Consider the following 14191-nt stretch of genomic DNA (forward strand, 5'->3'; position numbering starts at 1 on the left):
ATTCAATTGAGCTTACCTATCAGATTTCAAACTGCATTAATTTAGCTGTGAATCTGCACAGTTTGAAGCCCTTGATAAGTTAGTTCAGTATAGCTCTTCAGGTTAACTTTCTAATTAAAAGCTAATTTTGACTCACTGGCTTTAAATGCATCTTTAAAAAAATCCAAAGATAAAATTCCAGATTCATTGATCTATTTTGTTTCCCCTGTACAAAATATTTCCATTATGTTTCTAGTTTGATTCGTTTTTAAGAGGACCATTAATTTTCCATTCTAGTCAAGGCCGAGCGCTATTTTCAATTGTGTTGCATGGTGTACAACTGGATATATAGTCACATAGGCCATGCTTCAAATTGTATGTTTAGCCGCTGTATGTAGTAGTTCAGTATAAACCAACCCATGATGTAATACTTTTGATGTAATCATGAAAACATATATCTTTAGAACAGAGCAAATCTCTTCTTGATGTTTGAGTATTCTAAACATGAAAAAATGTGCCCTTAGAACAGATGGATACAGCAGAGATTTTTTTGATATTATTTTTTCCCATTTTGTAGCTGTTGAGTCAAACATATGAAAATATATGACTTAACTATTTATGAAAGGTGTTGATGTTCATGTCTGGCGCACAGCTGTGACCTGGATGGGTTTTTTTTGGTCATAATTCAATTTTTTGGAATTACTTTGTCTTTGTGTTCTTCCTGGTAAGATTGTATATGTGATTTTCAAATGTTGTAATGTTGACTATGAAGATTTATTTGTCCCAGACATGTAAATTTGCTATAATATTTAGGAGTAACAAGTGTAACCTCACCCTGAAATGTTGGTATGAGCTCTCCCCTCACATAGAGACTACAGGATGCTGTGTAGTAGACCTTTATTTTAATATTTAGATCATAGAAAACAACAACGTATCATTTATTTATTTATTTATTTATTTATTTATTTACAGCATTTATATTCCGCCCTTCTCACCCCGAAGGGGACTCAGGACAGATCACATTACACATATAGGCAAACATTCAATGCCTTTTAACATAGAACAAAGACAAGACAAACATAGGCTCCGAGCGGGCATCGAACTCATGACCTCCTGGTCAGAGTGATTCATTGCAGCTGGTTGCAGCTGGCTTGCTCTCCCGCTTGCGCCACAGCCCGGGCCCTGTAACCCTGTCCTTACAGTTTAGCATTCCCCAAAATTACCTTAGATATACCTCTTTTGGTTAAAAAAAATTGAACTCATCCAAGATGTCTTCTGCTTTGGTGCAGGAGGAGGATTGTTCCTTTTAATGTTAACAGAAAATGTTATTGTTCTTAATGCGTTCCTACTAAGGGGTTTCCTCTTTTTCTCTTTTTTAATTAGGCAAACCGACCTCCTGCAAAGCTTAATCTGTTAACTTGCCAAGTGAAAACAAACCCAGAAGAGAAAAAATGTTTTGACCTCATATCACGTAGGTTTGTTGTTCAGTTCCATAGGTTCTCTATGTTATTTCTAAACTGTATTGTTTCAAACAATCAAAGAATGGCAAAATTCCAAATTTCAGTGTAATATAGTTTGTATATATTCTTATTGCTTCTTGCTCTGTTTAAGCATGCATGCTTCCATCCAATTCAAATATTATCATATGTGTTTGTCAGTAAAATTGTTTGTCTCAGTCTTTGTTGCTGACTTCAGAATTACATTACAAATTGGTGTTTCGCTGCAAATTAGATCTCAAAGTTATTGCTGTTACTGGTTTAGGATTATTTTGCGAAATACTGCAAGTCCAGTTATATAATTATTAACTCTAAAGTGTGCCATTACATTTCTTTATTTCAGACTTCGTGTTTCTCCTTTTATCACTGGAGATGATTTAGCATCTTACCTGTATAACTAATTAATAACAGCCCTTTATATAAAATGGCAAAATTAAGATTTGTTTCTTGGTTGAATCCATGGGTCCTGAATCTGTACTCAGCCAAATTCAGATGAAATAATGAACCACAATTACTGATAATCTTGGCCTATTAGACCAAGCACCATGCTGGTATATACTTCCTAATAACCTCTGTATGTGTGGTATCTCTCCTAATGTGAGTGACAAAATTAATTAGAAACTAATCGTGAAATTATTTCTAAATATGAACCTCATGGTCCCCTTTATAAAACCAGACTCTGGAAATAGTATTTGATTCTCATGTACCAGGACACTTTGTTGAAGAGTACACACATAACTAAACTTGCAATATAGATGTCCAGTCACACTAGCACTTGAAAAATTATTTAAAAGTCCCCAAATTCCAGCAACTACTATGGAGTAATTTTTTAAGCAAAAAAAGAAGGGACCCCAGAAAAGAGCCACAACTGATTTAATTACTGTATTGTTGCCATTTGGTACTTTTTTATCTTACTAGTGCAATATATTGGGACTGAAACATCCTATGATGCTTTTTAACAAAAGCATTATGCAATGAATCAGAAGTGATGTGTTCTGGCTGTCAGTGGGTTCAGTTCAATCTTTCTTATTGCCGTCATGAAATCCAAGGGGGTTTACACAAAATACTAACCATGATGCAAATCCTGAATACATTTGCATTCTTAAAGGGGGTCAAAAATTCCTGCAAATTTACGTATTAAGGGTTTTTTTAAAGGATCTGTGTTGGTTTTCTGCTCTTGATTTATTGGAGGAGCAAGAGCCAGGATCTAGTTTGGCCAAGGAGAAGGCTTTTGCTTCTTTATCGATTTTATTCTTAACCACTGCTGCTGAAAGGTATTACTAAATAGCAGTGATCATGAAGCTCATGAACAACATTCTGAATATTGTTAAATCTGAATGCAACCATAAACTGTTGATTTTCCCATGTCTGACCAAAATCATAGCTTATTTTGTATTGTGACACTGGTATTGTGGTCATACATGTCTTCTAACACAAAGCAATACGTGTTACTTCTGAATTTATACCCGTATTCTGTCTTCCTCTTCCTTGCCTACATGTGTTATTTATTTTCTTTGTCAATCCAGTGCAGGGTACTATGTGGAAAATTACTATGACTGTCAGTCACACAGCTGCTTTATGTACTGTGTGAGTGACAGTTAAGATAATTTGCCATGATAAAATTTCTGATTAGGAAAACTGGGATTTTTTTTCTAATCCTTCCTTCCTCTTTTTTTTAAACAACTGTAAAAAGAATAAAGAATAATGCAGCTTCAGTACAATGTAAATCAAATAACTTAACCATAAGTTAATTGAGTTTTGAAATACTTCTGTCCAACATCTCTCTCTCTGTCAGCCTCTCGGTCTTCCTCATTTGTTTGAAATAGGCATCCAAAATAATATCCTTGCGACATTCATTGTCATGATGCCTCTCATAAAAATACCCCCAATTTTCTTTTTGCTGAACAAATACCATTCTTTTGATATGATCTCCTATCTCCTTCACTTTCCTAAACCGCCTTCGCCCATTCTCCTGATCATTGTTAGCCACTTTTCTGTTGATCTCTCACATCTACCACACTAATTAAATATACATTGTGAACCTCACTCTTTGTCATGTAGCTAAAAATCCCTGCCAGGTGCTATAGTTTCTGTTCACTTCCCACACCATTAATCTTTTCTTCTAATTTATTACTAGGATTTTACTCCTGCTTGCCTGATCATCAAATTTTGTGATTTCAACCAGTCTTATTTCATTCCTATGTTACAAACAACCTTTCTGCACCTTGTATCTCCTTTCACGTTTCCTTTGCATAATTTTACACTCGGGTGCTCTCACTGTGTTTATCTGTCAAATAGTGTAATTTACAACGGAGGCTGTGACTCGAAGGCCCTCCTGAGAAGGCATTTCCACTCATCCATCAGAGGTCACTAATATTCCTCCTCCTAGCTGCAGCCCTCACATATCACCATTGTGTTCTACTGCTCCAGAGAGTACCATGACATCTTTGAGTTTGTTTTCAAAGCCCTACTGTGTAGAGAGGGAAGGATTGGCAGCAGAGATCTATATTATGATTATGATTATTATAATTAATGACAATGAAAACAATTTTTATTTATTACCCGCCTCTCCTTTCAGCTTGATATGAGGCACAACATAGTTAAATGCCTCTATTGATACTGACTTTCTTTGCCATACAGATATAAGTGTAACAGGATTTAGAAACAAACACATTTTTCTTCTAAATAGCAAATTTTCCTGTGGCTGGAATTTGGCAATTTAACTGTGCTGGAAATATAAATTCCCAGTTAATTGCCCCACTCTGGTAACATTTAAAAGAAAAGACTCATACCCATAAGCTTGCCCATGAGATCACATTTCCACAAATGTTACTAAACAAGGAAGGCACATAGAACAGAGAGATTTCCTTGCTGTGTACATAATGCATGAATTATGTTTCAGTTCTAATCCACAGCAAACACTACCAGCAGTCCATCTCCTCATTGTGTGAAGCTAAGGCTTTTCACAAAAGGGAACATACAGTCACATGCTTCTAGTAGATGCCAACAATTTTCGCCAGTACATCAGTAGAATATCCAGTAAGATGTGATGGTCTGAGGATTGGTTGGAGAGTAGAGTTTGAATCCTTGCTCAGCCATGGAAATGTGTTTTGGACAAATTACACCCTACTTAGTCTCAGAAGGAATGCAAAGGCAACCCTCCTCTGAACAAATTTTACCAAGAAAACCCTGTGATAATTTCACCATATGTAGCCATATCCCTGATCTGGAAAAGCGGTGGATGGTGGTTTGGTGTTCCAGTGTGCCAGCGACAAGTGCCATACTTGTGCTCATTTGCCACAACTTTATTTTGCAGAAACATGCTGCAGACTGGCATCCATTAAGCACCTGTCTGCTGAGCAGCACATTGATGAGCACTACTCTATATGTGTCTCAGCCCCAGTAGAAAGCGTGGGGGATATACTTGGATACAATCCTGTGAGATCTAACTGTATGCAGGCAGGTCTTCTGTGATACCCTTGGAAGAGCTGTTTAACGAGGGGAACGTTACAAAATTGCCATTTAAACTAGTGTGGGCTTGGTATAGGTTCTTCTTGAAGAATCACTGCCTACGTTGTCTTCCAGTATTTACAAGAAAGCTTTTCCAATGTTACTTTAATAATGAAGAGAGAAAAATGTTAGAAAGAACCAGTAGCAGAGGAAAATGCAGGAGCTGACCAAGTAAACCATAAAATCCAAGCCTCCTGTATATCAGAGGTTAGAGGCTCCCTTAGCAGGGACACCCCTTGGTGACCCAAGTCCCACCATGATTGGATAATGGGAAGTTGAGGTGCCATCTGCTGGTCATTTCCCTTAGAGGGGACATTCTAATGGAAGTAAATCAGGAGGAAGTCATGCTTTGAGAACTTATGAAACATCTCTGTTAGACCAGACCAAAAATCTTTTTTTTTTCCAGTATCCTCTTTCCAACAGAGGCCAGTCAGCTGCTTCCAGGAAAGCACACTACCATTATATATATTAAGTATAACTGCATTGTTTACAGAAACACATCCATATTAGGATGGGCGTTTTCATTCCAAGTGTGTTAGTGGGACGTGATTGATGGAAAATAGTTACAGAAGCCACCACTGACATAATTACCACATACTGTATTTGTATTTCTGGACTAGCTTTGAGGAGATCAGAAAAGGAAATATTTGTTGTAATCATGCAAATGAGATCAAACTTACAGGTATACCTCAGTGAACAAAGTCGATGCATACTTGGGCATTACTTTTTAAGAGAAGTATATACCAAAGAAAGAGATTTAATGGAAAGATGTATAGGTAGTTTCTGCCACAACAAAAAAGGGGAGTAATTCAAGATATTTCTGCAGACTTTTAAAATTCAGAATTAAGGGTATGTGGATGTGAAATAAAATCACTAAGGTAGATAATACTTCCGTAAGTAAACACCAATGGAAAAAAAGAAAGAAATTTCTAGAGACCATTTGAAAAGCTTCTTCTAAAATGCATCTAGGGGTGATTTTTTAATTTCACCAGCCTCCATCTTTCTTACAATTCCCATTTTGGTGACCACATTTGTAGATCTATTCTCTTTCAACATGCTGGGGGTAGATTGCAAGGCTAACTAATCCACTTTCTCTTTTATTTATCTGTTGGACTGTTCACACAAGCTCTTTAAGGGATTCTGGAGGCAGGTGCTCTTTACTTTGCTTGTTGTAGGTAGGGTGATACAGCTACAACAGAATATGCTAATTTTTGGAAGGTAACCAGGGTTAACCCAACTAGTCCTTGAGTAGGAGCCCGTCAATGAATGCCAGGTGTTGTAGTCTATATTCCAGAAGAACTGGCAAAACCACCTCTGAGTATTCCTGTTTGAGATAACCCTATTAAGTTCATGGGATCGACTAGCCATAACTCAACAGGCAGCTTGAAGGAGTTTGCACAGAGCAGAATCCCGTTCCTTCCCAACTCAAGCCTTATTGCACTGGTTACTGCTGTTACAACTTGATATTGAAAGACTTTTTTCTTCAGCCCTCTTCCACCAATCTTCTCAGTGCTGGTGCTGATGAAAACTTTCAGCTAGACCAGTGGTTCTCAATCTGTGGGTCTCTAGAAATCCTAGCCAGTTAGGATTTCTAGGAGTTGAAGGCCAAAACATCTGGGCACCCACTGGTTGAGAACCCCTGAGCTAGACAGAAGACAACAAGTAAGTGGGTAAGCCTGAAAATATTTTATAAAGAGGAGATTATTTATCAGAAGCTTTGTTAACTGAGGTATCTCTCTACTTTTCAACTAATTCACCTGGTTTGAATATTGGTACATGGAATGAAATCAATGTTTATCATTCTGGTATGAATTAATGAAATACACAAGTGTTCAAAAAGGCAACACATTTATTTGGGTTAACATTTTATGTTTTTGTAGATGACCGAACGTACCATTTTCAAGCAGAAGATGAACAGGACTGCCAGATGTAAGCAGTATTAAGTGTTTTGTCTTTCCTGTCTTTATTTGACTTGCTTGTGATGATGGCATTGGTTTCTTACTGGGTGTGGACGAGGTTACTTAATCATGATGCAGACAAGCTAATGAGTGTAAATGTTCATCTTTGGCTGGAAATGGTCAAAATGTGAACTCAAAAAACCCAAATGTTAAAGAACCAAATGCCTGTTCCCAACTCACTGAGATTTTAGGTTTTGCTGTATTGGTTTATCTTCATCACAGTCAGTATAAATCTGGAGTGTAAATTTAAATTTTCTTTTTTCTCACATTCAAAAAGCAACCATTTGTGTCAATTGGGGGCTCCTGCCTACTTCTAGCCCTTTCTCCAATCCTTTCACTGACATCAGTCCAGGTCCAAAATAATGATGTGGCAGCAGTTCGTATCCTAATAATATTTTGAGGGCAAACACCAACACTTAAACCTAATCTTCCTTTGTTTGAAGGATAGTAGCATCATTACCAGTGCACTGAGAGAAATGTATAATTTTGTTTTTGTTTCTGAAGCTGGATATCAGTGCTACAGAACAGTAAAGAGGAAGCTTTAAATAATGCATTCAAGGGGGATGACAACACAGGAGAAAACAATATTGTCCAAGAACTGACCAAAGAAATAATATCTGATGTTCAGAGGATGCCTGGAAATGACACATGTTGTGATTGTGGCGCACAAGGTGACTTTATAATGCTGAAGTAGCAACGTTATCTTTCCTTTCTATCTTTCTTGGCAGCTAACACATCATAAGCATAATAAAAAACACAATTTAAGCTAAATTGTACTAATAAACAAGAATATATATGTTTGTGTTTGTTTCCACCATAGTTCCAAAATTGTAAAATTAGGCACTTGAATTTAGCATGCATAGTACGGGAACCCTAGGGATGTGTGTGTACCCCAGGGTTACATTTTTGAACAAACAAATGAAATAATTTAATTAATTTAAATATGTAGCATGTACTATTTTCTTTAGTCGCTAGGTGGCAGACCTTCTTAACTATCAGAGAGGAAACCACCCACAGGCCTGGCATATTTGTTTCTTCTAGTCAGCTCCACATGAACTAGAGGGCAAAGAACATGGTGGTCTTCTTTTTTCTATGACTCCTGATCTTTTCAAAAGATAGATGAGAGAGAGACAAGGTCTTGTTGCTGGTTAAGGCTGGGAAAGGACAAAAAGCAGAGAGAATAGCTGAATGACCATCAGGATGGAGCAAGAGAAAAAATACTGAAAAAACAAGAATAGAAGAGGAAGAAAAGAGAGAGCAGAGTAGGAGAAAAAGATAATACAGATAGGTAGGAAGTGAAGAATACTGTGGTAGGGTGGAAAGACTAAAGAGCTTCTAATCTACTTTCATTAGTTATATGTACACATATAGCTAAGAAAATAACATGTAATACCATTGGAACAACTCCTCCCGTTATGGAGCATACACACAATGAGCCCCTTGCCATGGAGAATAAGAATTTATTAACCTTGCGCTCCACTGGAATCATTGTAAAGAGTTGTCCATAATTTATTTCCCCTTGGTTTCACTGGAAAATAAATACAACTAAGTCTGCATCAAACCCACCGTAATCTGAATATGAATACCATAGTTCTTTAAAGGAAGAGTGTCATGCATCTTCTTTTCCCCTCAAATTTTTCTATACAGGCAGTCTCCGAATTACAATCATCCGACTTACAAACGAATCATAATTAAGAATGGGGATTAGACAACAGGAAGTGTGAAAAATCTACCTCTCGGAAGGGAAATTCACTCCTGAAAGAGTTTTCATGGAGGAAAGGGGTCTTTGCTGAAGCTTTATTACCATTCCTTGTTTTCATAACAAGCCAATTTTTTTTAAATCTAATTATCACAGAAAGTGAGGCAAAAAAACCTATCTTGTTCATAACTTGGGGACTGCTTGCATATGTAAAAGAGAGTACTTAATCCTAAGCAACAGATTCTGAACAGCTGCTAAAAAATAATTGTGTGTAAAACATAATTTGTTCGTGGCTTAATTTCATCTTTTATTATTTCATTTTCAGATCCTACATGGCTGTCAACCAATCTGGGCATTTTAACTTGCATCGAGTGTTCAGGAATCCATCGAGAACTTGGTGTTCACTATTCCAGAATGCAATCACTCACTTTGGATGTGCTGGGAACGTCCGAATTGCTGGTAAATTAAGAATATCCCTATCCTTTCGAAGCGGAATGACTGTCTAATCATCAGTACATATTTTATATCAGTGTAAACTTTATTGGCTATACTTTAGGCAAGAAACTCCTTTATCACAATGGACTAAATTCAGCAGTAGTCCTGTTTAGAGTAGATTTGCTAAAGTAAGTGTGACTTAAAGTAATTATACTGTCACATCCCATTTATTATAATGGATCTACACTAAGGAAATCTGATGTTGGATTTAGACCAGAGATATTGAATTGTGGCCTTCCAGATGTTTGGGCCTCCAACTCCCAAGAAGTCTTAGCCAGCTTGTCCAATGGCCAGGAATTCTGTGCACTGCCATCCAAAATGCCGCAAGTTTGACAGCACTGATTTAGACCAATATATTTAAAGAAGTAGGGGCTAGTGTGGTGTTGTGGTTTGATCACTAGACTAGGACCCTGAAATACTAGGATTCAAATCACTCAAACTATGGAAACTCACTGGGCAACTTTGGCCAAGACGTGCTCTTTTGGCCTCGGAAGAAGTGAGTAGCAAATCCTTTGAACACATCTTAGCAAGAAAATGCTGTGATAGTTTTGCTGTAGTATTACCATCAGTCAAAAACAATGGAATGGCATACAATAACAACTAACAGGTTTTTTTTCCATTTGGATGGCACAGCAAACTGTAATTAGAGTAACCCAGAAATGAAAAAAGGATCACACCAAAAAGGAAGATATTGTGCATGAGCCCATGGCAATTCCCAAAATCTTTAGGACAGTCTTCATGAGCCAATCACCTTTCTGATGTTTTGGATTGGAATCATCAGTTAATATGGCTGATGATCAGGAGTGATGGTGGGATTCTAGTCCAACATGTTTGGCAGGTACCAAGTTAAGGAGTGCTCCTCAAACCTTATGGTCAGGATATTTTAAGATTTGCAGTCTGCCCTTTTTCTGCTGACTTGCCTGTGTGTCACCAAGTGCATAATTTTAAGGAATCTAATGCTACCATAAAGTTAGTCATAGATAATTGATAATTTTTCTTAGCCAGCTTCTAAAATTTAGCCGAAAAAAGCAGATGATGTGCAGCTTCTTTTACATGATGAATCATATTAGATGCGGAGGCAATTTTTTGCTTAATTTATGCATAGCTTGATAGGGTCACCATAGAGTCACCATAAATCAGAAATGGCTTGAAGACACAACATAACAAATTTAAAGAAACTACAGCTATGGCATTCAAGATTTGATTAATGAAGCTTTTTAGATTAAGATATGCTGAAGAATATTGTAGGTCAATCAGACATGACAAGTGCAGAATCTGACACTCGTTTTTATGTTCAGTTGTCAGCTTGGGTTCCTGTTGTCTAGTAAAATGGATAAATTAACTAATTACTGGATTTTTATATTTATTTTAGCTTGCCAAGAATATTGGGAATGCAGGATTTAACGAGATCATGGAATTTTGTTTACCTGTAGATGAAGTAGTCAAACCCAATCCAAGCAGTGACATGTAAGTATGAAATCTAGAGAATGGATACATGGTAATGCAGCCGTGGACAATGTTAATGAGTCCTTGATTAATCCATAACACAAGCCAGTTAAACTGCTGTGCTTAGGAAATAAATAGGAAGCCTTTACCTTTATCTGTGTTATGGTTGTCTCTAGACATTGAATGTTTACCTTCGTGTTTGTGTATTTTGGAATCTGCCCTGAGTCCCCTTGGGGAGATAGGGCGGAATATAAATAAAGTATTATTGTTATAGTTATTATTATTATTAGAGTGTGTGTTCATACATTTACAAATAAAGCATATTCTTATAGATATTTAATAGACTTCTAAAATTTCCTTTCAAAATGCCTTCATTTAATCTGAAGAAAGCGAAAGAAATGGCATACAACTCCAACACGTGTCAAACTCAAGGCCCGTGAGCCAGTTCTAGCCCATGCCATTTCATGTGGCCCTCCAGATGCTGAACTACAACACCTGTAATCCTCATCCTTAGACATCATGACCAGAGATGGGAGTTTTGATACAGTAGCATCTAAAAAGCTGCAGTTCGTTCTGTTCAGTCAGGTGATTGGGGTTTGGATTTAGATACAAGGCTTGTGGATAGAATGGCTGGTGTTAAAATGTCCTTTAAGGTGTCCTCAGCTTCAAAACCACAAGTGCTGTTGGGTTACAATTCCCATTATCCCCAGTCCACATGTCGGAGCATCAAAAGGGATGGGAGTTTTTATTCAGTAACATTTGGGGACCCAAATTGGGTAAAAACCAAAGCACACCAACCACTGTGTGAAAAAATTATAGTTGACCCTCCTGTATCCACGGATTTGAAGGTAACCAGAAGGCTGATATGGCTTTCAATGAAAATGAGTTTAACACCCTGGTCTAGAACCCATATTCCAATCTTGTTTTCTGAAAACATGAATTAATTAATGAGTTTGTAAGGAAATAATGAGAAAAGTGCCATACCCTGTGGAGGTGAGAACTTGACTGTATATCTCAATGTTCACTACACTGAAAACATTCTAGTGAACAGTTTGAAACATAAAATTATGCAACAAAAAGGAAGGACAGACACATGTGCATCCACTCATGGCAAAAGCAGAGATAATAGTGTTTTTATACCATTTTCCAGTCTTTTAGACAAATGAAAACTATAATCTGAAGAACTGCCAGTACAGTATCCTTTATCTGCTTATCCTCTAATGTGTAACAGATCCTGTTTTAAATCATCCATGACAGCAGAGTTCAACAATTGATTCTAGGCTAAGTAATGAAGAGAAGTAACATAACGCTGTGCCTTTTAAACTTATGCAGGGATTTCACTTGAATCGCTGAAGGAGTCTATCAGTTAAATGACCTATAGTTCATTTAATTTTGCTTGCAAAATATGTATTAAAAATTCCTGAAGAAGACTAAGGAGAACAGACTATTGCAACAGGGACCAGAAATTATGCATTTTGTCTTAAATTGGTTCATTATTTTTATAAGCGAAGACATTACTTGTCGTGATCATGAATCTTTAGAGGAGGGAAATTAGTACCGTACATTGGGTGACATTCTGCCTTTTTAAAAAACTGGATTTCATTTACTGAAACTTATTCCTGTTAAATGGGTATTTGAACATACCATAAAGTAAACCATGTCTTATTTCAGGAATGCAAGAAAAGATTATATTAATGCCAAATATATTGAAAAGAAATATGCACGGAAAAAATATCCTGACAATGCAGCTAAACTACAAAGCCTGTGTGATGCAGTCAGAACAAGAGACATTTTTGGGCTGGTTCAAGTGTATGCGGAAGGTGTGGATTTAACAGAGAAAATCCCACTAGCAAATGGGCATGTAAGTGTGGAATTTTTTAATGAAATGTTTGGTGTACATGGATGTAATGTTTACATGTTTACGTCACTGTCACTCTAGTTATAATGATAATTTGCATAAGAAAGTCAGCAAAAAGGGACTTAATCAAAAACAGAATTTTCTCATCTCTCATTAATTGCAAAATTAGAGTGTTGACTATTATCCACGGTTTCACATATCTTTGATAAGTCATTTAACTTCAAATATGTGGGCCATACTGTATTTCTATAAAATGAAATATCAAGGTCATTGAGAGGAAATTATTTGAACTATTTACTGGACTCTACCTGTGGTCTAATTCTGCTATAAAGATGGTGGAGAGAATTACTGAGACCATCCCAAATAAATGAATAAAGGAAATCTATCAAAATTTCACTTTTGGGTGTTTTTGATCTCAGGAACAAGATGAAACTGCACTTCATCTTGCTGTGAGGTCAGTGGATCGGACTTCGCTTCACATAGTTGACTTCTTGGTGCAAAATAGGTGAGTCGATCATCTGAAACGATTAGCAATTTTTCAAATTGAAGAAAATTTAATTTCAGTAAGTGTCATAATTGCACAATTCTACAATCAGATTCTAAAGCAGTGGTTCTCAACCTATGGGTCCCCAAATGTTTTGGCCTTCACTCCCAGAAATCCTAACAGCTGGTAAACTGGCTGGGATTTCTGGGAGTTGTAGGCCAAAGCACCTGGAGACCCCCAGGTTGAGAATCACTGATCTAAAGACTCAGATTATTGGTATTAACTAAACTTCTACTTTTTTTCCTTCTCTATAGTGGCAACCTTGATAAGCAGACGTGTAAAGGCAGCACAGCTCTGCATTATTGCTGCTTGACAGATAATGTTGAATGCCTAAAACTGCTACTGAGAGGGAAGGCTTCCATTGAAATAGGTAAAAGGGTAAAGAGTGTCCTTCTGATCTTCTCTTTGTGCCTTAAATTTGTCATAGGAACATGCACAGACTAGCAGTACTGTTTCAATTTCCTTCTCATTTCACTTAGATCTTAAGATATACAAGAAGATTTTCAGAAGAATATTGGAAAACTGCATTTTAAATTCAATGATTAGAACTTTGTTTATTGTGCCCACTGACTTAAATGTAATCTCCCAATCCCATAATATTGATACAATCCAACCTACATTCATCACTTTAAAGCATTTCCAACCAGATAAGCACATGTTTACTTGTTTACTTCTGAAGTCAATTCGTCCTAAACATGCAGACATGTGTCCATTTTGTCCCCAGTGTTTACTTCAGATTTGAATGCTATCTCCACCCCCTTTTTATTAGTAATCTGACTTCAGCGAACAAAATATAACATTTTCTTCTCCTTTATTTGTAGCCAATGAAGCTGGAGAGACGCCGATGGATATAGCTAAACGCCTAAAACATACACGCTGTGAAGAATTGGTATGATTCAGGGTTTTTTAAAAGTGTTTTTCAATGTAGAAATTTGCTTCCTTATTTGTAGCTTATAATGGGGATTTTGCAGTTTTTTGTTAAGAGTTCTGGAAGAAAGCAGATAAATATTTGTTTACTTGTTCTTTTTAGAACACTGTCTTTACATTTTGTAGTCTGTTGTGGATGCCTGAATGCACCAGATGTTGAATTGATGCATGAATAATTATTCATTTTAGACACAAATATAAATTAAGATAATACTGTTTTCTAGAGGTATTAGAATAATTACATCATTGAGTTAGGTCTAGGCTTAGGGCCCATCTACA

General features: G+C 36.8%; 1 protein-coding gene across 6 annotated transcripts in view; it reads left to right on the top strand.

Annotated features, from left to right (window-relative positions):
• Positions 1-14191, top strand: part of asap2 (ArfGAP with SH3 domain, ankyrin repeat and PH domain 2) — a 148950-nt gene that overhangs the window by 106830 nt on the left and 27929 nt on the right. For all 6 annotated transcript variants that reach the window (XM_062983549.1, XM_016996639.2, XM_008117675.3 and 3 more), the window contains 9 exons: positions 1363-1450; positions 6866-6914; positions 7448-7614; positions 8968-9101; positions 10510-10604; positions 12255-12444; positions 12861-12946; positions 13240-13355; positions 13807-13874. In XM_062983549.1, the coding sequence (XP_062839619.1) occupies positions 1363-1450; positions 6866-6914; positions 7448-7614; positions 8968-9101; positions 10510-10604; positions 12255-12444; positions 12861-12946; positions 13240-13355; positions 13807-13874 (993 nt within the window). The remainder of the gene's footprint in view (positions 1-1362; positions 1451-6865; positions 6915-7447; positions 7615-8967; positions 9102-10509; positions 10605-12254; positions 12445-12860; positions 12947-13239; positions 13356-13806; positions 13875-14191) is intronic.

Source organism: Anolis carolinensis, chromosome 1, assembly GCF_035594765.1.
Source record: "Anolis carolinensis isolate JA03-04 chromosome 1, rAnoCar3.1.pri, whole genome shotgun sequence".
NCBI classification, from domain to species: Eukaryota; Metazoa; Chordata; class Lepidosauria; order Squamata; family Dactyloidae; genus Anolis; species Anolis carolinensis.